This window comes from Abrus precatorius, unplaced genomic scaffold (genome assembly GCF_003935025.1).
Source record: "Abrus precatorius isolate BTA unplaced genomic scaffold, Abrus_2018 Scaffold4, whole genome shotgun sequence".
In the NCBI taxonomy this organism is placed as follows: domain Eukaryota; kingdom Viridiplantae; phylum Streptophyta; class Magnoliopsida; order Fabales; family Fabaceae; genus Abrus; species Abrus precatorius.
In genome coordinates, this window is record NW_020874384.1 from 19120486 (window position 1) to 19144733 (window position 24248).

Here is a 24248-nt window from a genome sequence, read left to right on the forward strand (position 1 = left end):
GGACAGCTCAGCACATTTCCCCCAATGGAGAGAAAGGATAAGAAGTTGATAACATGAAGGGAACAGGTGTTGCAAAGAGAAGGAAGAGACAGGCACTGTCAAACATAGTCCACTTTCAAAAAAGGCACCAAAACATTATTATATAACATATATAATAGTTTTGTTGTGGCCAACAAAATGGGAGAGCACACACGTGTCTAACCTACACACCTCGCTATCTGAGCCCATAAGTGCGCGCCACATGCACATTCAAGACAAGGAACCTCCATACTAATAAATTTGGTCCTCGCCATTTCCCTTCCTTGTTAACATCAGCATATCATCAGTTGAGTGCGGTTATATTCTCTACATTAATTAATTTAATTATATAAAAGTTGGGTGGGTGACTAAAGTTAAAGACCAATCACAAGCTGACACTTCCATTTTTCAACAAATTTTACTTGTTTCAATGGGTAAGAAGTGCTGAGGTACTTCTCTAGAAGACATGTATTTCTCTGCAGGCAATTCTCTATTTCTATTGTGGGTAACTTGTATGTGCAGAATCTATTTAAAGCTGCCACTCAGTCTGTTGATGTTTGTGTTACATTAAAGAACTTTTGAGGTGACATGAATCTCTTTAAACAGTTTAGTTAAAGTGGTTTGAGCATTTTGACTGAGTATATTTTTGAGAGATTACTCTCAAAAAGGAACGGATTATTTGCTAATTTAGATTTTAAATTGCAAAGGCATTAAGTTTTTTTTTTTTGGGTGTTGATCTATTAAATTTTAGAATTTTGACTAAACTTGAATGCATGTGTCAGTTGTGTTTCAAATTGTTCTTATAGGAGTGCATCAACAGACCATGACTGACAAGACATGCTCTGCCTGGAAGAGAAGGAAAAAATATATACATCAGATGCTTCATTGAAATTTTATATCAAATTAGTAAAATTTATGTTGGGTTCAAATATAAATATTAACAAAATGAGAAACCTAAATTAGCAGGTAAATTTTTGTGGTGCAGCAGTACACCACATGTCCATGTGCTGATCGATAGTAGCAACCGGAGTCTATGACATGTTTTGGAATTAAAATAGGATTACATCTCTCCCTAAGCGGCTAAACGACAAGGCCATGCAAATAAAATAAGCTTTAATTCCTTCATATTGAAAGTTACTTAAACTGAAAGCTACATTATCATCGGTCTATATACACAATCTACATTCTTATGTTTTAAAAATCACTACAAATATCATCAATAATAAAATGGAGTCGATTTCTAGCATCGATGGCAACCTTTTGTAGTGACTCGTTAAATGCTAACCACTCTTCCAGCTCCAGAAATTTCGGCGTTCATTTTTTTCAGGCCATTAAAATAGCATGCTACAAGCAATAGGAGAACATGAAAATCAAAAGGGACAAAGAAAAAGAATATAAAAGAAGCAGCAAATTCTAATATGAAAAGGTCCAACCCGCAAAAGGTAGTGCAAACTTCACAAATTGCGACTTTTCTTCCTGAAATGTCTGAGAATGAAACTGTCTGCATACAATGGATAATTCTTTCGGATCAAACCCTTTATGCATTTCCAGTATGAAAAGTCAATCAGTTCTCCATCTTGTCGTACTATGAACAAACACCTAGAGTGTTGAAAATCAGGATGATATCCTATCTGCCGTTGGACGAGAGCAATCAAATTTTCAGCAACATACAAAGATAGCAAACCAAGTGTTAATAACCACCACCAAGAAAGAGCAGATTGGATAGAATTTAAGAGACAATGAAGTCAATTAAATGTATATTTCATTGTTTTTTATTTAGTTATTTTTTTAAAAAAAGAAAAGCCTAATGTAAGTAACTGAAGACAGTTAGAGAGCAGAAGCCAACGTTTGCACTACTCTTTCTTTAGCCCAACAAGGGAAAAGTGGATGCAATCATATCACAACCTTGCATCAACTAAGACGAGTATAAGATTGCTACATAAGAAGGTAACAACATGGCTAAAAGCCATTTTTGGCTAGCTGCAAAAGATTTTACAGGGGCTAAACATTACTAAATGCTTTTGCTATGTGAATTCATCAACATCATGCGACGAGAATAAGATCAAGTAAAGTAGTTGGATTTAGATTTTGGAACATTAAATGAATTGACTGACTAAAGATGGCACGATGAGGACAACTTCAAGACAATAATCCAGAAAGGACCTTCTGTACCTTCTGTAATAAATTGTAAATCTGAGCAACACACAAGATTACTTAAGTTCAGCTATTAACAAAACAGGGGGTGTAAAAAATAGCCATTTAGGTTACCAATATTAAGGATTCGAGTTCTGTAAGTGTTAGGTGCATTTTGCTAAGTGAAGTGTGAAGTGGATTCCTGATGATGAGCAAATCAATGGCATAAATTTTCATAAAATGAAAGTAATCAGATAGCACTCAATGAATTAACAAAAACTAATTGCCTTGATTTCCACATCAATAGCTACCAACTTGCCCTATAATCAGTAAACTGGGCCCTGCACTTCAGAGGAGACAAATCCTATTACCATTTACCAGAGTCATGTTAATTATATAATGGATAAAGGGTAAATCTTAGCTCTAGGCAAAACTGGCTTAAGATGACATGGCTATATATATAAAAGAATGCTAAACCTATAAAATTTATAATTATTGGACTCAAACTAAAAAAGTAATATTGCAAAAGCCTTTTGTCAACAAAAGCAATGGCATGTGCTGAGTGTAAAAGAAAGAGAGTGAGAGAGAGAGAGATACCGTGATATGATCAATTCCACACCCAATCTTCTTCTCAAATTCTGGATGAAAGGGAAGCAGCTTCTCAAGAATAGTTTTCTCGTGATCTGGATTTAGTCTATCTCCACTTTCATATCTATGGTATTGATTTACAGCAACGTATATCAGAATTCCGAGAGAAACGAAAACAGAAGATGCACATCCATGAAAACAATTATCATTTAATTTTCTTCACGAGACCAGATATTTTGTGTATAAAGGCTGATTACTAGTAAGTTACATTGAATTTAGTTCCCTCTTCCCCATCTCTACTGAAATTCCAAAAAACCAGACCTCCAAGGTTAAAGGATTGCATTAATTAATTGTCCATGAAATTGCCAGAGTTCATGGCAATGGGGTTTGGATGAAAAAATAGTCTTTCTTGTCTTGCCCTTTTCAGTATTGTCCAGGTATTGGTATGCAACAAGAGAAATATTGAAAATGGCAGAACACTTAAAACCCAACCTTAAAATTTAGGCTACATGAGAATATTTTTCATCTGACACGTAACACAATGTCAATCCTATCATCAGAGAGGGCATTGTAGCAATATTGTTATGCACAGAACCCTAGATGTATGCAGTAATGGGTCTCATCAGTTCAAACACAGATTTAAATTAAAGGCAAGAGGTAACAAGGAATTAAGTTTTGGAATTATTTTGTTCTATTAGAAGTTTTGAAATGAAATTGAAGGCTCCAATAATACATGATACTCGCAACTTGCTAAGATACAATGTCCATACCATGTATATTGAGCTTAAAAGTACTTATGTATTTTTATACTCTTTCTCAATATATAGTTCTGAGATCATATTTCAGGAAGTAATGCAAAACTTTAGTGCAGATTATTACATTTTGTTATTGACAAATATATTGATGATTTAAGTGTTTAGTGTCATGTCTTGAGATTGACACATTTGGATGTTATAGTTCGTATAAGAACTGCATTAGGTTGTTTTACATATTGTTTTATTTGCATAATACTCCCATTCTATAATATATTTAATATATGCAATGTGATGGCACATGCTTAAACAATGCCCATTGCAATGCAAAATGGTGCCATGAGTCATAAGCACAATAAGGAACAAGCAACGGAAACCTTGATGCTTGGAAATTGAGATTTCTAAGACCATACAACAAGCAACAATAAAAACTTTATTTTATTAGGTGAGGTTACATAGATCACAATGTCACTGAACTCGATCAAAAACTTATTCTCAGAAATATTATTTACTATAATTTTTTTAATAATTTTCTCTAAAGGTTATTTTAATCTTCTTCTATCCTTTTTCACAGGATTAAAAATCATGCAATCCATTCTTTTTATTAGTGCTTTTAATAGTCTTTTTCTTTCCACATATTTAAATAATCTTAAATACTTAAGCTATTTTTTTATCATACTCGCTTCAAAAAGTGCTACTCTAATACTTTCTTCTGCAATGCCAACATCATCACCTGTGCCACTTGTTTGTAACTAGGAGACATGGTGGAAAGCTCAAATACCAATTGCTATGAATTTTGAAAGAACTACACCACAAAAGCCAATTTGTTATAATTGGAGAACCTAAGACCTTATAAACCCTACATTATACATTAGAATCTCATACCTTGCAATTAAATCCTAATATCTCCCCACACTCTGCAACTCTACCGATATATCCTAACATACCTTGCAAGGGATTTTCTATCATATTCTTAATTTGACCCTGTCTTGTTTAGCTGCACATCCATCTTAACTTTTTCGATTAAACTAATCACACTTTTTTTTTTGTTGCATTATTCCTTTAAAGTTGATCATTCACTATCATGGAAAATAGCTAGTCATATAACTTTACTATTACAAATAACTTTTCATACATTTCGCCATTCTAAGTTGTGTTTAATATTTTCACTAATTTCTTTGTCATTATGTAAAACTGAACTCCAATTCCAACCTCTAAATTATTTCATCTTACTTTTTCACTAAACTGCAGTACATAAATTTTATTTCACTTCTACTCAAATGAAAATTCTTTAATTCCTAAGTCTGGGATCAAAGAAGCTATGCAGAGAACGACTACATTTTGAGAAGCACGCTCACCCATACCCATGAATGATTTCATTGGAGTATAGCGCAAAAGAAAAAAATACGAAAAAAAGAGAGCATTCAAACAGGGTTTAAAAAAATAAAACTTTTCATCACGACATCCCTGTACCAATAACAACTGTATACTATGCGTGTTCTTTTGGTCTGAGACATTCTCAATTTAAAAGTTACTTTGAACTCAAACTGAGTGGACACACTTTAAGGGGGGCAAAACTCGCAATTACTTTTTCCATCCTAACTACTAAACCCTAGACTTTACTTATGGAAAATCGAATTCATTGACACTTAGACCAACAGGTGTTGCTGGTTACTCTGTGTATGATTATGAATCTAGTCTACACTGTACTAAAACGGAGTAGAAAAACAAACTTACTGTCCAGAATGAAGAATCATCCTAACAAAACCAACCAAAGGAACGGTATCCTCCAAAATCTGGTCCTCCCAATCAACCATTTTCTCTTCCTCTTCTTCTTCATCTTCTTCATCTTCATAGGCATAACCATGTTCCTCCAAAATTCCCTTTCCCTGAGAAACGAGGGGCTTTCCGTGCAAACTATCAGCGTCAGAAGAGGAGGCTACTTTGAGGGGAAAGAGAATGGGGCGAGGCAACGATGCATTAAGGCAGTGGAAACGGAAAGGGAAGAAAGCATTGACGGGAGAAGAAGGGTTTGCGAGGGGATGGACATGCGGTGCCGTTTTGGGTAGTAAAGAAGCCATGCTTGTAGCTATAATCATTAAACGCTCTCACTTATGAAACATGCTGTCGTTTTCCCTCCTTCCCTCGCTTGCGTTAACGTTATCTAATTCGGCAATCTCCTCTCTGCAAATCTCCCGAGGATAAAGAAAACAAACCAACTCGGCTCCCTCAGTCCTCATATTTCACCATTTTATGTTTATCTAATAAATAATATTATCGTTTATATTTTATATTAAAGGAATTAAATTTGTAAATAAGTATTTTAAATATATTTTAGTTTACAGTCTCTGTGCGTGTGTGATCAAAATGTTTTTTAATCAATATTTGAACAAACTTTTGTAATTATATTTTAAATAAATTTGGTTATAAAATATATAACATATTCTTTTCAAATGTAATGTACGACAATTTTTTATAATCATAACTCATCTTTTTATTTTTAATAAAAAATTTATATTAAAAAATTACACTTTCACTTGATTAATTTACCATTTTGTTAATTTTCACTTCTAAACTAATTTTAAATGTAAATAGTATTTTATTAAAAATTAGTATTTATTATATTTTTATATAATACATATTTTTTAATCAAAATATGTCATCACTTATTACTGAAAATTGGTTTTTTAGAGTTGAAGTCCAGCTTAAAAATAGTTTAAAGTATCTAGAAAAAAAATTTAATAAAAAATGACAATAATTTTATTCTCGAGGTAACAATTCTTAATTAACAAAATAGATGTAAAAAAGTACATGAAATTGTGAGTTAAATGCATAGTTTTATATAGCCTAAAGTAATTGAAAACAAATTATTAATAAATAACTACAATAAAACGGTTATAATCTTAAAGAAATATACAATACTACAGCAAAGGCATAAAACAATTCTTAATAAGGTAAAAAAATCATTTTTTTTTGTTTTGTTTTTTTTTTAACATTTCACGAATAATATAATAATATTATTCATTTGTCATCTTAATCATTTGCATAATTTCTATAGCACCGGGAAATTAAAAAAAACATATGAAATTTTACACTTAAAATATGACTACAAAAACTAAATTATGAAAATAAAAGTTGTAAAGGAAAAAAAAATATAAATGAAGAGATTTCTTAAAAAAAAATAAAATCAATGTGAACTGTCTTTTCGAAAAGAAAAATTGAATTCCAAATGCTTATAAAAGATTTACCAGCTTTGTCATTGAGTCCATTAAAAAAAAGTACAAGTTAAAAGGATTAAAGAAGTATTGTTTGAACTTGTAAAATAATTATTTAAGGATTATAATTACGCAGCATGGCTCTGTAACATTTTGCATATTTTATTTTCTGACCTTAATAGGATTGTCTGTGATTTAAGATTCTGTGAAAGTTTTGATTAGGATTGAATGCATTCTACTGATAAATCTAATTAAGAATGCGCAGAACAACTTTTATTAGTTAATATTTTCAGGACTATAAAACTGTTTTAGAAATTGATATATATACATGTAATGAACCATGCAGATGCCAAAGATAAAGCGAATAAACTATTCTTTCGTGTGATATAAAATGTGTACGATTCTTTAAACATTACAAACTTGTATGGTTTATTTGGGTGTGCTTATTAACTAATCAAATTTGTAATCTATTTGGTTATGCTGCTAGCTATCTGCTTTCTATAACAACACAAATAATAAATCATAGTTGACATAAACTTAGATTCTTACTTTGTTAAGCAGTAAGTAACAATAAAAGTGCATAAAAGATTTTGTTAGACAAGTAATTGGCTAAAAGCAGAAAAGGCAGAGGCGACGAAGTTGAGGCGCGGAAGACGGAGTTGGCGACAATGTCCACGTGTTTGGTCAACTAAAAACGGCGTCGCATGGCATGGCGATTCACTTTGATATGTGAATTGTAAAGAAAGAACTAAAATGGCCTAAACAACCACGTGGCCGTTACATGTTTGAACCGTTAAAGAAACAAAGAACCCGCAAACCCTTCAATTTTGTATTTGTACTCCTTCCACCAAATTTCCCCTTCAATTTTGCACTTTGTACACACCAAATCCACTAACCTATCCCGCTTGTTCTTTTTCTCTCGATTTCGCATCTCATCCCATTAGAATAATCTTCCGATCGATTACATTTCGCATCCCAGGGTTTCTCATTCTTCTGATTTTGCATCCCAATCGGTGATTCTCATCGTGTTAGGTATTCTATTTTTTCAGATAATTCTGACAAGCTGTGGTTCTTGCTGCACGTGTATTGTAACTGTGAAAAGTGCGCTCAGTTCTGATTTTCTCCCCGTTCGAAAATTTTATTAGATTAGTTATCCCTAATTTTTTTCGGAGCTACGATGCCGCCATTTTTGTCGACCTCAAAGGCACTTTGCTCCTTGGCATCGCGTAAGAGTGGAGTCAGTCATTTGATTAGGTCTAGCAAGAGCAAGAGCAGTGGGAAACTCTATGGGTGCAGATGCATTAATGCCATTGCCGGCAAGGCCACCAATCACATTCAGCCTTTCGGTTCTCGTACCGTTTTTTCTCCTTTCTTGGGAACACTGTGCAATAATAATTATTATAATGGCGTCCAATCGAGACAGTTTCTTGGATGTGGAGATGGTGAAGAAGGTGTTCTATCCAAAACTTACGAAGAGAGGCGCGTTTTGGGGTAACAGGATTCTCCACTCTCTTTGTTTTTGGTCGTTGATTTTTTTCAATTTTAATCTTGTATGCACATTTAGAATAGGTGGCATTGCTGTTTTGCAAATATTCTCAAGTGTGCTTATATGGTGTCTTCTGTTATGTTAATCGAAGCTTTTCTTGATAAGAGTTTCATTTGGTAATTCTGCTGACTGTTGAATCCTTTCTGTCATAATTATTAGTCCTCTCTACTTATACGATTTATTTCAATCCTTGGGAAAAGTTTTTGTGATGTCTAACTAGTTTTATGGTGTTAGGATATATTCTAGTACTTCTCTGAAGTTTGTTTCAAACCTCGTACTTTGTGTAAATAGTAATCCAGATTAATATCCACCTATGTTTGAATTATAAAAGAAGCTTTATAAATTTGAGCATACAAATCTTCATCTTATTTTGGGATCTTCTAAGCATTACTGTTGGATTCACAATATTTATACTTTGTCATTGTTTTCATTCTTTCATTTGTAAACTGATATACTTATCTGTTATTAGGTACTCTCCAGAGCAATTATTCAACGTTGTTGCAGCTGTTGACTTCTATCATGGTTTTGTTCCGTGGTGTCAAAGGTCGGAGATACTTAGGCACTATCCTGATGGATCATTTGATGCTGAGTTGGAAATTGGATTTAAATTCCTTGTTGAAAGTTATGTTTCTCATGTTGAATTGGACAGACCAAAGCGTATAAAGGTATTCAATCTCCAGCAGTAGTAGTTGCCTTTTGCTTGCATTTGGGATGGTCACAGTTGTCTCAGTTTTTTCTTTATTTCTTTATTTTCATTAGTGCATGACTTAAAATTTCTGAAAGTAACGAGATCTATTGGAATATTCAAGCCAAATTTTGTTGTTGGCTATTACCTTCTATTTAGCTTCCATCTTATTCAGAAATTTGTAACTTAGGTGTTCAGTGAAAATTTTCATGCTTATAGAAATATTGATGGCTGATATTGTTATTGGGTACAAACTCCACATGTCTATTTTTCTTTTTTTGTTTCAACTTAGACTTAATTGCACATATGGTCATCTTATAGCATAAATGAAAAAAGTTGCATTCTGAATGTTACTCTGTTATTGTTTAAACAAATGTAATTAAGTCCCTTCACTGATATAAATGACGCGGAGATGTTGAACAGTCCCTCATAAACAATAAAATTGCTCTTCAAGCATCGCTCTGATGTGCAGAGTTAGTTGCTTCAATTTGACATATAAATGGAAAAATGCAACCTTTTAAAGTTAGACTAGAAGAAGAAAAACTGTCACTATTTCTTTGTATTTGGAATTTCTTTATTTTTCTAGGGTTGGTCAGGCCTTCAATCCCAGTTCATCCCTAGCATGCTGAGGCAGCTCATTTGAAAGAAGTTGCGCAGGCTCAACCTATTCTTAATGAGCCAAAAATTGAGCTTAATCTCAGTCAGTTTGCTTGCTATACTTAGTGCAGACTCCATATAAATAAGTCCAAGCCTAAATGTGCCCAAGGAAATTAAAACAAGATTCAAATGAATGCCTACAAAAAATGTAAAATGATATGACAACAAGAGAATTGAGGGATGGTGTGTATGAGCTGCATACTTGATCTCTTATTTATTACTTGAGTACAACAATTGAATAGTCAATTGGGTAGTCAATAATTAATTAAAAGTTAACCTAAATCCTAGTATTCATTAGTTATCTTGTAGCCCAATCACTTGCTAATCAACATAATTATGGTTGACTATATTTTACATAAATATTACCCTCTTTGTCTCTTAATCTGTCGTTTTAGAGGAAGATTTTTGTTTGTATTTATCTATCATTTAAAAGTTCATGATAGCATGAATTATTATCTTCTCAATTATACTCGTATATTTGTACTTATCCAGAAAGGAATAAATAAGAGGGATAAAGGGCATATTAAGAAAATACAAATAATTTTGATACAAGTAAGAATATTAATTATATTTTTTAATTTGTGTGCTATAACCTTAAACTATAGATAAAAAGAACCAGATGTAGTAATATGTAATTAACACAAATGATAACTTGTAGCCTGATCATTATATAACATATATATTGTTCTTGCTTTGTTTTCACATGATCAATTAATGAGCCAAGTATTTGAACTATCCAGTTTGGCTTGTTCACTAAATGAACTTCTCACTTGTCTCAAATTCAGATTGTTTATTACCAAATGAGGCAAACGAAGCATGAACATTTCTCCCTTAGCGGTATCTGTTAGTACCTTTTCTCTGTAGTGTATGTTCTTTTGTCTTATTATCGTGCAAGTGTGTTGCTTGAGTGTCACGTGGTCAGTCCATCATGTATGGTATGCACTAAATACTTGTGGAGTGTTAAATCCTTTGGCGTAAACTTGTATAACCAAGCCACCATGATATATGTGCTGAAATGGGTATCGGCAGATGAGATGCAGATTAGCATTCCTTAGTGTTATTCCTTAATATTTATGATTTATTCTCATATCAAATATTTATAATTGCTAGAGTCATGATTGGCTTTGATCCTATCTAATAGAATTGAATGTTGTACACATGAGTTTTATATTCTTTACTCGGGGTGCATTGTTCAAACTGGTTGATCATGAACATGGATCTTCAATTATTGTATTACTCTTCATCTCTCTCTCTTTCTGTAAATTTTTTGATAGCAGAATTTTGCTTTTCATTTCTACTGATTGCTATATTGTTGTGCTTATACCATATTTTTTTATGCTTCCAGACAGCTGTGTCACAAAGTACTCTGTTTGACCATTTGATAAACCTATGGGAATTTAACCCTGGTCCAGTTCCGGGAAGTTGCAACCTTTATTTCCTGGTAGATTTTAAGTTTCAGTCTCCACTTTACAGACAGGTATAGTTCTGTTGTAACACTGGTCCTATGCACCTGCATTTGTATTCATATACTTGCGTACACAACTCACTTCATAATAATACTACCAAGATTACAAACGCTGTGGTTATACAAGTTTTATTTTGTATTTTTTTCTGTACTGATCATTGAAGTATTCTTTTGTGGTGATCAGATTGCATCAATGTTCTTTAAGGAGGTAGCCTCTAGGATGGTTGGTTCATTTACTGAGCGTTGCCGTTTGATATATGGACCAGAAATGCGGGTCCTTGAAAACTCATATGGAGAAAGGGCATGAAGTAGTTTTTCTGCACCAGAGTCTTGTCTTGGAAATAGTTTTAAGGTCAATCTGCATTTTCTGCATCAATTGAGCGGGATTTTATTGTTTGCTGCTCAATGCTAAACGATTGATCGTTTCTCTTTCTAAACCCCAGTGATCTTTGTAATTTATGTACATGATTTCGACAATATACTCTGTACAATCTTGAAAGTGACGTGAAGTTAACATGATTTTTTAAGAAGTGACTTCTCGTGTTATACACCCAATCCCAAAATAAAGAAAAACACGGTTAGCGCACATTCTGAAAAGAAGACAGTATATTTCAGAAATTATTAATAAAGTGCGTTAAGAATTGTAGACATTTTTTTTTAATCGCCAACCAAGTTCATTACTTTCTTCTTTTTCGGTCTTTGATCTGGAATTATCACTTATTTAATCCACATCATTGCTTTCTGTTGTTAAGTGTAATTTGGACCTATTTTCACAGAACATCGAAGAGATGTAAAGAAATCCCAAATCTCAACGTTCAGGTTGTAACTGAATACAGAACATGAATTAATGATATCATATTGATCGCCGTTTTACGATTCATAATACTTTCATAGCAGGGAACGGTTGACTTATATGTTATTCTATAGGTATTGTTTATTTACTAATTAAAATTAAGAGTTTTATTTTAACAAAAAATTATATTTAATGTTATTGCAGATTAGCAAAATACTTCAATGATTAAAGAACAGTACTAAAAATACTTCTAATACTATAGTTAAGTTTTCTCCGGAAAGTAATTTGCTTGAGGTAGTAATAGAGACAGAGGAAGGGACGTGTTCCTCATTTAGTAGGTGCGTGTTGTCCAAAAACAAAGTTTCAGTAGCTGCTGCGTTGGTGGTATGGTGCTAAGTTTCTCATTCCTTCAAACTCAAAATGATAAAAATTTTACTACAAAATGCTGCTGTACTTTCAGCCTGTGGTCTCACATCTACGGGTTCCCTCTTTCCCTTTTGATATAATATTTGACAAAACCTGCACTTACCAAGAATAATAGATCTGCAAGTTAATGTGGTAATGTCTTCCTCTTTTGGACTCCAATTTGTCAATTAGTACTTATTTTCAGTTAGGTAATGAATAATGAATGACACACCTAAGACATTGAAGTCCATTTCGAAATTTTAGACACAATAAAATTTGAAGTTATGCATACTCAATTGAGTTTTGAATCACATTCATAGGCACGGTTATCTCCCGGCTCTACTAGTATTTGGTTGCGTTAAAAGGTCTTGGTTAAATATAAAGATGCATCACAAAAGTAGAAAGTAAGATTTATTTAGTAGTTTTGATATTTGACACTGCCGTCACCAAAGGAGGCCACACCTATGGGTAAAGAGAAGGGAGGGTTCATCATGGGCATTAAACACTCCATTGGATATTTGCTTGTAGATTTCCTAACAAAATGAAATAGGCGACCAGCACTAAAGTATATTATTTTGAGAAAACAAAATGTTGTTTCATGAATTTTGTCACGTACAAACAAAGACTAATTTACCAGCACCACCGTCCCTTGGGGTGGCTAGACCTAATCCTTTATAGTTAACCCAAAATATCTTCGGCTTCAAGAGATGAGTACTTGAGGATGGCGGCAACAATCCTATCTTTGTCTCTGGTTGGGAATGCTTCCAACAGGACCCCATCTTTGTAGAAGTGGAAAAGAGGCACGGCCTGCATCAATTTGTTGTTTTCTTTTTAAAATCGACGGATCATAAAGCATGGATGCAGAAGTTTAGTTATTATATGCAGTAGCTTGTGTACAAGAAGAAGAAGATAGAATTACTCAATGAGAAGATGGAGAGAGAGAGTAGTTTGAGAGATAAATGTCAAAAGAAATAACAAGATGAACAAAAAAGAAAATGCAGTGTCCACCAATAATCGTGTAAAAGAGAAATCATGCAAGTGAAGGCACTAACCCTAAAACTTCAAAATTTTAAAGACAAGTTAGGCAACAAACATGTAAATTAGCCAGATGACCCATAGCTATCTCCCAGAGAGGCAGACCGGTTTTATATAGATCAAGTTTCATTTTATTTGTCAGAAAACAACAAAAGAGAAATACCCTGATTCTAAGTCGGTCAGCAACCTCTGATTGCTCGTCGTACTCGTTCATTACCTGCAAGCAATGTTACATATAAGAGTCTCTGTAGATAAAATTTTAATAGACTCCATGTAATGATTAATCAAATAAAACCCTTTGTATGTTAGACAATGACAAGGTAAATGTTAGTTGATCATGAGTTTCTTCTGGACAGCTAGTAGAGAACTTGCTAAGATAGAGTAAAAACGACGAGCATATGTTTTGCCGTTGGCTAATGTTTGTTTTGGGTTCTTGAAAATGTTCTACTTTCTAATTGGTTCCTATTTAAATTTCATTTGTTCATACGGACTAAAACTCAAAAACCTCTGTATTTTCAGCTAATAAAAACAAAAATATTTGTGAGAAACATAGAGGAGCTAGATAGATAGCATACTTACATTATGCTTTAGAAAGATTACTGGAGCTTCATGGTCACCAGATTTCTTGCACAATTTTGCAAAACCCTGCTCTATATACTTGCAGCTTCCACAAGAGGTGCGGAAGAAGTCAACAACGACCAAAGATCCTTTAGCCTTATCCAGAATTCTGCTGAACTCTTCATCAGTTGTGAATTCTCTCACACATTCAACGGGGCAGAGATCGTCATCTTCATCAGACAAAGCTTCTTGATCTTCATCTGCAACTCTTATCCTACTAGGGCAGAATGTGTGCCTTATTTTCGCTATAGGTTCCATTTTTGTTCCACCAAGACATATTTTTCCATGACTGTGCCCAGGAACCAAGCTAAAAACTATATGGGAAATCCTAGATTCAACTGGTTTTTGTATGTCTAATCTGACACTGGCAAAGGACTTGCCATACAGAACATCCAGCCCCTGAATGACAACCTGCGGCATCTTTTCCAGACAAAATTTCATACAGTCCGTGATCAAGAGTTTTGGCGACAAGTTTTGACAAGTTAGCTGGTAGCTGGTGGCGCCTCATATAGAAAGGAGTATTGGGTTTGAATTGACTCACGCATTTCTTAGACACTCAAATGATTTTGAGCTAAGGGATAATAAGATACCATGTACAAGCATCATCGAGTAAAATAATAAACAATGAGCAATAGGGTACCATGTAAACTACTTGGAAAATGGAAAAGAGACTATAAATGGTTGTGATTCAATGCACATTGTTGTTTATAGAAAAAGGCAGAGATTCATTGGATATAGCCACGCAGAGTAACCATTTCAAACTCTTCTAATCAGCAGAAACCAAACACAAATCCTTGAGAATCATGATCTATGATTTTGCAGAAACATTTCATTGCACATCCACTGGCAACTGCTTCTGCAGCCCTGTTTTTGAGAGTAGGCAAAAATGTTGGAAGTAAAAGGAAGGCTATTACTCATTCCATTCCAAAGTCAGAGAAAGAACATATATTATGTGGCTTATAATAAGAGCTACTAATTATTTAAACCTAAACCTTTGCATGAACATATAGTGGGGGTCAACTAAGCATTCACTATTCTTTAATTTCACGGGATACCTACGGTGTTTTACTACATAAAATTGAAATTGAATTGTAAAGAAGAAAAGCTATGATTATAAAAAAGTTGAAGCTGGGACGAAGTAGTGAAAAAAATAGTGACAGTGAAGAGGGGCAACGAAGTGATAAGTTAAGGTTTGATTTTGATAGGAAAAGAGAAGGAAGAGTAAGAGTTACCAGTTGTTGGGAAGATTGTCGAATCGGAAAAGCGCGCTTTTGCGATATCTCTGCGCAACAAACTTCAAATCAGGAGAAGACACGCACTCGCAATATCCGCACACTGTCTTTCAGATTTATTCTTTTATTATTATTATTTCCTGCTTAAAAGTAGTTTTCTTAATTAATTAATATCCACTTTAATTATTTTTTCTGTTTATTAAAAATTATAAAATTATGTAAATCTTATTATTTTAAATTAATTAATAAAAAATATATTAGAAAGATTATATTATTAGTATTCTTCAACAAGTAACATAATATAATAAACAGAGGAGTTAAAGGAAATGCTAATTCAGAAAAAGATAAGAGAAATGAGAGAAGCTAATATGCACTTGGATTTGAGTCTCATTGTTTAAACACCTGTTGCTGTTTTAAATACTTATATCTTATTATTATATTCTATTATATTTATTTTTGTATGTCTTTTTATAAAAATGGGCACATCATACATGTTTCGTACTTGTGTGTCCCTAATAAATATAAAAAAGCATTTCTGCCTAAATTTGGGCTTATTTTGTTTTGTTGCATAATTTTTCACCCACCTAGGTTTTAGAATAAAAAACAACAATTATTATTTAAGAGAAATGAGTGTTTTTTTTATTACAATAATGTCATTTAATATAAATTTTTACGTTTAAGTTTTTTCATTTTTATTTTTTTTTAAAAAATACTTGTTAATATTATTTATATTTTTATCTTTATTTTCTTAATTGATGCTTTGAGCCGTTCAATTTTTATCTAATAATTATGATTTGTGATATGGTGTGATTGCGGGATTTGGTGAGTGCTCCGAATTAATATATTCATAATTCTTATCTTTTCGTTCATTTTGTTTTCCATTCAATCAGTTTTTTTCTCTAATAACGTGAAAATTTGGGTACATAAATTTATATTTGAATGGTGATAAATTTACGTTGAAATCAACGTTTTAATTATAATTTATGTGTTAAACTTATATTTATACGTATTTTCAAACACATTGTTAGTGTATATGCTGCAACTAGTTAGATTAAAGTAAAAATGGATCATCCATCAAAAGGGGAAACCAAACACAATGTTATGCAACTGTAGTTGTAGAAGTTTCGAGGATCTTGATATTACAGCCGCAAGCATAAGAGAGCTTAAAACATTGCATGTGTGAGTTTTCTCCAGTTCTGAAAATCTGAAGGATACTAACACCCATAGTTTTTACACTTCAAGCATTCGTCATGAAATGAAGTTGGCTTCCAATCCTAATCCGTCGTCGTTTCACTCTCTGTTCCAAAATGCTAGGCATGCACTCTTCATCTTTCGACAACTTTTAGAGGCTAATGCCAATCCCAACGACGTTACTTTTTCGTTACTCATCAAAGCATGCCTTTCATCCTCTTGCGGTTCATCATCCACTGAGAGGCTACAAGTAAACCAGATTCAAACCCAGTTGTTGAAACGTGGCATTAACCAATTCCTTTATGTAAATACTGCTCTTATAGATTTCTACATGAAACTTGGGTTTTCCTCTCATGCACGCCAACTGTTTGAAGATATGGCTTTTAGAGATGTTGTTTCGTGGAACGTATTGATTTGTGGATATTCACAAAATGGGCATTCTTATGATGCTCTTCAACTCTTTGTTCAGATGCTAAGAGAGACTTTTAGACCTAACCAAACAACAATCGTTAGCTTGCTACCTTCTTGCTGTCGTCCTGAGCTGATTCTTCAAGGTAGATCCATTCATGGGTTTGGAATCAAAGCTGGCCTTGGTTGGGATCCACAATTGAAGAATGCCCTTACTTCAATGTATGCTAAATGTGATGACTTGGATGCATCACAGCTCTTATTTGAAGAGAGGGCTGAGCGGAATGTTGTCTCATGGAATACCATGATTGGTGCATATAGCCAAAAGGGATTTTTGGACAAGGCAATGTCGTGCTTTAAAGAGATGCTGAAGGAAGGTTTGCAACCAAGTCCGGTGACAATGATGAACCTTATGTCGGCAAATGTGGTTCCAGAAACTGTCCATTGCTATGTTGTCAAATGTGGCTTTACCAGTGATGCTTCTGTGGTTACGTCGCTAGTTTGTCTATATGCAAAGCAAGGGTACACAGATGCGGCAAAATTGCTTTACAGGCATTTCCCCACCAAAGACCTGGTTTCGTTAACTTCAATCATTTCTAGCTATTCTGAAAAAGGTGACGTGGAGTCTGCGGTTGAATGTTTTATCGAAACGCAGCATTTAGACATCAAGTCTGATGCAGTTGCCTTGATTAGTGTCCTTCATGGAATTAACAATCCTTCTCATTTTGCAATTGGATCTGCTTTCCATAGTTATGGGTTGAAGAAAGGGTTGACTAATGATTGCTTGGTTGCAAATGGGCTAATTAGCATGTATTCGAGATTCGATGAGATAGAAACTGCTTTGTCCTTGTTTTTTGACGTTAGTGAAAAAACACTAATCACTTGGAACTCTCTGATATCTGGCTGTGTGCAGGCTGGAAAATCAAGTGATGCCATGGAGTTGTTCTGCCAAATGAACACGTGTGGACAAAAACCGGATGCCATTACTATTGCTAGTCTACTATCGGGGTGTTGCCAAGTTGGGTACCTGCGGATTGGAGAGACACTGCATGACTATATCCTTAGGAACAATGTGAAAGTGGAAGATTTTACAGGAACTGCTCTAATAGATATGTATACTAAGTGTGGCAGATTAGATTATGCTGAAAAGGTATTTTGTAGCATCAATGCTCCATGTTTGGCAACATGGAACTCCATCATATCAGGTTATAGTTTATATGGACTTGAACACAAAGCTTTCAATGGTTTTTCTAAACTGCAAGAACAAGGGCTAGAACCGGACAAAATCACCTTCTTGGGTGTTTTAGCAGCATGCACCCATGGGGGCCTTGTCCATGTAGGAATGGAATACTTTCGAATGATGACAAAAGAGTATGGGTTGATGCCAAGTTTGCAGCATTATGCTTGCGTAGTTAGTCTCTTGGGTCGAGCAGGCTTGTTCAAGGAAGCAATTGAAATTATTAACAGAATGGAGATTCGGCCTGATTCTGCTGTCTGGGGTGCTTTGTTAAGTGCTTGTTGCATTCAACAAGAAGTTAAACTTGGGGAATGCTTGGCGAAAAAATTATTTTTATTGAATAACAAAAACGGTGGATTTTATGTATTAATGTCAAATCTTTATGCGATTGTTGGGAGGTGGGATGATGTAGCAAGGGTGAGGGGTATGATGAGAGAGAGTGGAGGAGATGGATGTTCAGGTGTTAGTGTTATTGAAGTGGCATCCGTCAAAGACACTAATAGCAACTTATGCCCGAGTGAAGTTAATTTGAATACAAACACTTGGCAGCATTTGTGTCCATACTGACTTTATAGTACATTAACTACCAAAATTTTCCCCACAAAAAATTGCAGTTTGTCTGCTGTCCAAATAGGATACTTCAAAATATGCATCAACTAAGGAATTTAAGGAGAGATGGCAATTTTGCAACCGTAGAACTGTACAAGTAAAAGTAAAATGGTAAAAAACAGAAAGTGGGAAAATGTGTTACCTTTTACTTGAGAAGATAAAAAAAGAAAAATTAAATTAAATCATGCAATTTCAATGTGTACAATATTGTATTAGAGTTTTTGTTTGTTTTGAGATAGGTCCCATAAAATTTTCATCAACTTCATTTTATACGTACTATTGATAATAAACGAGTTGTTCATGGTAGGCCTGTTTAAGATTATGGTAATTAGTGGCTAATGCCTTCATTGTGGATTGGTTTATTTTCTCATTTTAATGGTGATTTACCAACTTGTATTTGGTGGTTGAATGAATCTTTCAATCTTCACGGAAGATTCGAACTAAATGAAAACAAGTTTTTTTTTCTTCTTTTTAATGTCTGTTGGGCATTACAATAAGTATAATAAGATGTATGAATATTCGTCTTTGCTTTTATAAACTGTCTGCATAATTTTATTTATTTCCTGTGTGACGTGTTAGTTTTTAAAGCACATGTATTTCAATAGATAGAATTATCCTTTTTACAAAGCATTATCAATTTTTAAAACTTTTATAGGTAAGGAATTACGATTAGAGTTTAATTTTAATATAAAAAATTACACTATTAATTAATTAAAAATAAATTTAAATAATTTTTTAAAAATAATTATTAAAAAATAAATAGTCTTAATTATATTATCATTTATAATTAAAGGATATTATAAAATTAATATTTTTTTATTAATTTCTTCTAATTATATGGAAATTTATTAGTCGTGAGAGTCAAAGTATACATGAGAAGGAATTATTATACTATATTATCGTCAAATTCTATACAAGATTTTGTATTGTCCTGTTATTTCCGTTTTGAAATTTTCTGCACTAAAAATTGTATGTTAAAATATCATTCTAAATCAATTTTCTAAATAATACTTTGTTTATTTAATCACTTCAATTAAATAGTCTTGCTATTGAATATCGCAACAAGGGTACGTTAAGCTATAAAAAAGAATTGCATTTAGAGCATATTTTTAAATTGGAGCTTTATTCTTGAATCTTATTATCATAAATGAACTAAAACGTGGTTTTAATTTGTAAAATGGTATCTATTTGGATAGCACATTCACCGGTTTTAATTATGTTTATGAACAGTGATACGAAAACGAAACGACATGGGGTTGAATCGTTGCAACCTGTTTCTGAATCCCAAATGGCGTAGCGGTAGGTGGGTCGAGTCACACGTGTTTCCTTTCCGTTTTTAAAAACCCTACCCAATACGAAAACGCTCCGTTTTCAAATTTCGAACTTGGCGCTCTCTCTAAGCTTCTCCTCCCAATCTCTGAGATCCTCAAACAACAATGGGTGCCTCTCACAGTCGCGAAGATCTGTTGGAAAGTTCAGATTCAGAAGGTGAAGAAGAAGAAGAAGCAAATTACGAAGACGCTAATGGAGGAAGCTCTGAACGAAGAGTCAAAACTCCTTCATCCCTCGATGATGTGGAGGCCAAACTCAGAGCTCTCAAACTCAAATACTCCTCAAAAACCTCCAACGCCGTCAATAACGCCGTTAAGCTCTACCTCCACGTCGGCGGAAACACCCCCAAAGCCAAATGGGTAACCTCCGATAAACTCACTTCTTTCTCTTTCGTCAAAACCAACCGAATCGACGGTGACAGCGACGACGACGACGACGATAACGAAGACGAAGAACAAGGTTTCTGGGTTCTTAAGGTCGGTTCCAAAGTTCGATCCAAAGTGTCTCTCGATATGCAACTGAAGACCTTCGCCGACCAGCGGCGCGTCGATTTCGTCGCGCGTGCGGTGTGGGCGATGAAGTTCTTCACTGGGCAAGATTACAGCGCCTTCGTGGAGCAGTTCCAGAACTGTTTGTTCGAGAACACGCACGGCTTTGAGGCCACGGAAGCGAACAAGCTTAAGATTTACGGCAAGGACTTCATTGGGTGGGCGAGACCTGAAGCTGCTGATGATTCCATGTGGGAAGATGCAGAGGATAGCTTCACGAAAAGCCCCGGTTCTGCTACGCCGGTGCGAGCGAACCAGGACTTGAGGGAAGAATTTGAAGAAGCTGCAAATGGTGGCATTCAGAGTTTGGCTTTGGGTGCTTTGGATAACAGTTTCTTGGTGAGTGATAATGGCATTCAGGTTGTGAAGAATTTCGCTCATGGGATTCATGGGAAAGGTGCATTTGTCCACTTTGGTGATGGGTATCAGAATGGAGGCTCTTCGACGGTGCATTCTACCCCCAAAAAGACGCTTCTTATGAGGGCTGAGACCAACATGCTTCTGATGAGTCCAATTGGTGGGGGAAAGCTTCATTCAACGGGGCTTCATCAGCTTGATATTGAAACTGGGAAGGTTGTGACTGAGTGGAAGTTTGGGAAGGATGGTACTGAGATTACGATGAGGGATATCACCAATGATAGTAAAGGTGCTCAATTGGATCCCTCTGGGTCCACTTTTCTAGGATTGGACGATAATAGGCTCTGTAGGTGGGATATGCGTGATCGCAATGGAATGGTTCAGAATCTGGCTGATTCTAATGATTTGAATACCCCTGTGTTGAATTGGGCACATGGGCATCAGTTCTCGAGGGGGACTAACTTTCAGTGCTTTGCCACCACTGGTGATGGTTCCATTGTTGTTGGGTCGTTGGATGGAAAGATTAGGCTCTATTCGGTTAACACTATGAGGCAGGCAAAGACGGCTTTTCCTGGCCTTGGATCTCCTGTTACTCATGTGGATGTTACTTTTGATGGCAAGTGGATTGTGGGCACAACAGATACCTACTTGATTCTTATTTGTACTGTCTTTGCTGACAAAGATGGAAAAATGAAAACTGGTTTTGCCGGTCGGATGGGAAATAGGATTGCTGCTCCGAGGTTGCTGAAGCTCACCCCTCTGGACTCACATTTAGCTGGAGCAAATAACAAATTCCGCAATGCTCAGTTTTCGTGGGTAAGTATGAATTTTCATCCTGCTAGGCATGGCTTGCTTGTGATTGTTTCTGTTATTATCTTGCAAATTAAGAATCATGATATCTTCTTTTCCCTGTGAATTGTCGTAGTATCAAATGTTAATTGTTATAATTCGTTGCCTCAACTGCCCTTTATTGTAAAAAAAGTATCTTTTAAGTCACATAGTTTATGAGAGCGGGTGGAGTAAATAACAAGTAAATGGTTGACTAACTGCATTGCAATTTATCATACAAGGCTATGTCACGTTATATATTGCACAGTTGCCAGAACCGGTAGCTTGTAATATGTTTAGTTATTTGCAGATTGCAATACAAGGAGATTTTACATTATCAATATTTTCGCAAATAAATTTATTTACTATTTTTAATACAGTTAGATAAAACAATCTTGTATTGTTTCGGGAGATGGGTTTAAGTCAAAGCTATAACCTAATAACTTTTCCTTTGGTTGCATCTTTTCCATAACATGTCATACTCGTGCTTTCTTATTTTGTTTTGTGAACTATCAGTGAAGAGCGTTATTATGCATTGATAGAACTGGGCCAGAAATAGCAGAACATTACGATATCATCACTGAAATTCTGCTCTTGATATCATATGATATTACTAACAGGGGTAAGTTTGCACAGAAAATTGAAAAAAACTCACTTCCTTGCCCTCTCTGTCTCTCTGTGAATAGAACAGAAAAGAAACTACAGATGTCCCAGACTCTTGGAGAGGCGGGACTCTCCCTCCAATTCCTTCACTTGTCAATTTCCTACCTTCTCTTCCCCCCTTTCATGTAGCCCACTCAACCGAGTCCCTCCCTTTCTTCCCACCTCCCCTGATGCCACGTGTGCAATATGTTGTTAAATGACGTCACTCCCCACCTTGCTTACACATGGCTTAAATTCCCCTACCCTATAGCACATCTTTATCCCCTTCTTTTCCTAAAATACACCTTAGTTATCTTACAATACCTATCACATGTACTCTACATTAGCATCTCATTTGAATGGTTTCTTGACAAATGTATTTTTTCAAACTTCATTTTTTATATAAATAAATTCAATCTATGAGTGTATCCAGGGTTGAGATTAGCAAATTCTTAACACCTTTGTGTGTACGTGTTAATTGTTAAGTGAATGTGATGTTTGCTGTTGCTGAAAACACAGGGATTGTAGTAGCTTTGATTGGTGGTTTACCCTGAAGTTAGAAATGACTATTCTGCATCTGCTGAGAAATGGCATATCTTGGTTTTTCTTCTGTCTTTCATATTGTTTTGGAAGCATTTATTACTATAATTACAATTTCCACTTCTTGGCTGCTTAGGTTACAGAGAATGGGAAGCAGGAGCGCCATATAGTAGCCACGGTGGGGAAATTCAGCGTGATATGGAACTTTCAACAAGTCAAGGATGGTTCTCACGAGTGCTACCGAAACCAACAGGGTCTAAAGAGCTGCTACTGCTACAAGATAGTCCTCAGGGATGATTCTATTGTTGACAGCCGATTTATGCATGACAAGTTTGCAGTCTCTGAGTCTCCTGAGGCTCCATTGGTTATAGCCACCCCAATGAAAGTCAGCTCATTCAGCATATCAAGCAAACGATGACAATCTGGACGCAGTCATTGACCCAATTGTCTGCTCTTTTGGCTTAATTAATGACATTTCAGATGTTTCATTTAAAAACTTCTTAATTGTATGTAGGATGTTTTAAGGTGTTGCTGAAAGGGAATTCAGTGATGTTTGTCTAATTGTATCAGTATGTTCGATTTTCTTTAAGGAAAATATTAGTTAGTTCCAGAATTGTATAATTTTATTCTGAATTTGTATTTTCCTTATTTCCAAACCCTAATTATTTGAGCGCTTCAAATTCAGTCCGGTAGTGGCCTTCTTCGCAGCCTTTGGTTTAGATTTGCAAGTTTTGGTGTTTATGTTAGTATTGTTTGGGAGAAGAAAATTTTTCATAAGTTATGAAACTTTATTGCTACAGTTCGAGGTAGATGAATGAGTTATACTTTCTCAAAGTTCAATTACATCTCAAAAATTGTTGGTTATGAAAATATTTTGACTAAAATTGGTGTAATCCTAGGCTCTTGCATTTTGATTATTTGTTGGAGTTTTGTCGAAAGTAACCGTATTTCCACACGTTTTACAAGATTATATAGGAAAGTTTTATTTTTGGTCCAAAAAAAAAAGTAACATTTTGAGGAATTTTTAGAATTTAAATCCTAACATCGGAAGAGTCAAAATCAGTTGAAAAAAAGATTTTTTGATATATTTTCTTATAAAGTTATCAAAAAATGGAGATTAATAAAGAAGTTTTTCAAAGTCCAAGTAATAAAAAGAGGCATAAAAGATGACACTTATTTAGAAGTTATCAATAGTTATTAACAGATACTATGCAAATCATGTGCGAAAAAGCAAAAATAATTAAAAAAAATGTGTAAAAATAAGTTACAAAAAATGTTCACGTGTAAAAGTAAGTTATAAAGAATGCTGGCACAAGAAAAAAAAAACAGTTAAAATAATTTGTGTATAAATAAAATTAGGTTTTAAGTTTTAGGAATTATGACTTTTATACACATTATCAAAAAGTTTTACTAA

The 24248-nt window shown here is 34.5% G+C and overlaps 5 protein-coding genes across 6 annotated transcripts; 3 read left to right on the forward strand and 2 right to left on the reverse strand.

Annotated features, from left to right (window-relative positions):
• Positions 1-1123: 1123 nt before the first annotated feature.
• On the reverse strand, positions 1124-5754 carry LOC113864545 (protein DCL, chloroplastic). Of its 2 annotated transcripts, XM_027498387.1 has the most exons (4): positions 5229-5722; positions 2749-2863; positions 1452-1649; positions 1124-1362 (listed from the first exon to the last, which is right to left on the reverse strand). In XM_027498387.1, the coding sequence occupies exons 1-3, from the start codon at positions 5588-5590 to the stop codon at positions 1473-1475; spliced, it is 654 nt and encodes a 217-aa protein (XP_027354188.1). In that variant the 5' UTR covers positions 5591-5722; the 3' UTR covers positions 1124-1362; positions 1452-1472. The 2 variants fall into 2 exon arrangements, with proteins under 2 accessions (XP_027354188.1, XP_027354187.1); XM_027498386.1 differs by having other exon boundaries at positions 1339-1649; positions 5229-5754.
• A 1563-nt stretch (positions 5755-7317) lies between these two features.
• On the forward strand, positions 7318-11584 carry LOC113864543 (coenzyme Q-binding protein COQ10 homolog, mitochondrial). The gene is made up of 4 exons (XM_027498383.1): positions 7318-8197; positions 8722-8917; positions 10940-11071; positions 11244-11584. Exons 1-4 carry the CDS (start codon positions 7884-7886, stop codon positions 11364-11366), a joined length of 765 nt encoding a protein of 254 aa, XP_027354184.1. The 5' UTR covers positions 7318-7883; the 3' UTR covers positions 11367-11584.
• A 1204-nt stretch (positions 11585-12788) lies between these two features.
• On the reverse strand, positions 12789-15071 carry LOC113864544 (thioredoxin-like 4, chloroplastic). The gene is made up of 3 exons (XM_027498385.1): positions 13872-15071; positions 13456-13509; positions 12789-13064 (listed from the first exon to the last, which is right to left on the reverse strand). Exons 1-3 carry the CDS (start codon positions 14349-14351, stop codon positions 12936-12938), a joined length of 663 nt encoding a protein of 220 aa, XP_027354186.1. The 5' UTR covers positions 14352-15071; the 3' UTR covers positions 12789-12935.
• Positions 15072-16397: 1326 nt separating this feature from the next.
• Positions 16398-18545, forward strand: LOC113866275 (pentatricopeptide repeat-containing protein At2g04860). The gene has a single exon (XM_027501155.1). The coding sequence runs from the start codon at positions 16398-16400 to the stop codon at positions 18543-18545; it is 2148 nt and encodes a 715-aa protein (XP_027356956.1).
• A 1359-nt stretch (positions 18546-19904) lies between these two features.
• Positions 19905-23442, forward strand: LOC113864542 (protein CYPRO4). Its single transcript, XM_027498382.1, has 2 exons — positions 19905-21640; positions 22971-23442. Exons 1-2 carry the CDS (start codon positions 20024-20026, stop codon positions 23250-23252), a joined length of 1899 nt encoding a protein of 632 aa, XP_027354183.1. The 5' UTR covers positions 19905-20023; the 3' UTR covers positions 23253-23442.
• The last annotated feature ends 806 nt before the right edge of the window (positions 23443-24248 follow it).

Bases quoted from the DNA above. Each gene is read 5' to 3' on its own strand.
- LOC113864545 (XM_027498387.1), bottom strand. From the start codon at position 5,590: ATGATTATAGCTACAAGCATGGCTTCTTTACTACCCAAAACGGCACCG. The intron at 2,864-5,228 runs GTAAGTTTGTTT...TCAATACCATAG, and splicing joins ATGATTCTTCATTCTGGACA to ATATGAAAGTGGAGATAGAC. The intron at 1,650-2,748 runs GTATCTCTCTCT...GTCCAACGGCAG, and splicing joins GTGGAATTGATCATATCACG to ATAGGATATCATCCTGATTT.
- LOC113864543 (XM_027498383.1), top strand. From the start codon at position 7,884: ATGCCGCCATTTTTGTCGACCTCAAAGGCACTTTGCTCCTTGGCATCG. The intron at 8,198-8,721 runs GTAACAGGATTC...ATCTGTTATTAG, and splicing joins GAAGAGAGGCGCGTTTTGGG to GTACTCTCCAGAGCAATTAT. The intron at 8,918-10,939 runs GTATTCAATCTC...TTATGCTTCCAG, and splicing joins ACAGACCAAAGCGTATAAAG to ACAGCTGTGTCACAAAGTAC.
- LOC113864544 (XM_027498385.1), bottom strand. From the start codon at position 14,351: ATGAAATTTTGTCTGGAAAAGATGCCGCAGGTTGTCATTCAGGGGCTG. The intron at 13,510-13,871 runs GTAAGTATGCTA...CATTGCTTGCAG, and splicing joins TAATCTTTCTAAAGCATAAT to GTAATGAACGAGTACGACGA. The intron at 13,065-13,455 runs GTATTTCTCTTT...AAATTGATGCAG, and splicing joins CTGACCGACTTAGAATCAGG to GCCGTGCCTCTTTTCCACTT.
- LOC113866275 (XM_027501155.1), top strand. From the start codon at position 16,398: ATGAAGTTGGCTTCCAATCCTAATCCGTCGTCGTTTCACTCTCTGTTC.
- LOC113864542 (XM_027498382.1), top strand. From the start codon at position 20,024: ATGGGTGCCTCTCACAGTCGCGAAGATCTGTTGGAAAGTTCAGATTCA. The intron at 21,641-22,970 runs GTAAGTATGAAT...TTGGCTGCTTAG, and splicing joins GCAATGCTCAGTTTTCGTGG to GTTACAGAGAATGGGAAGCA.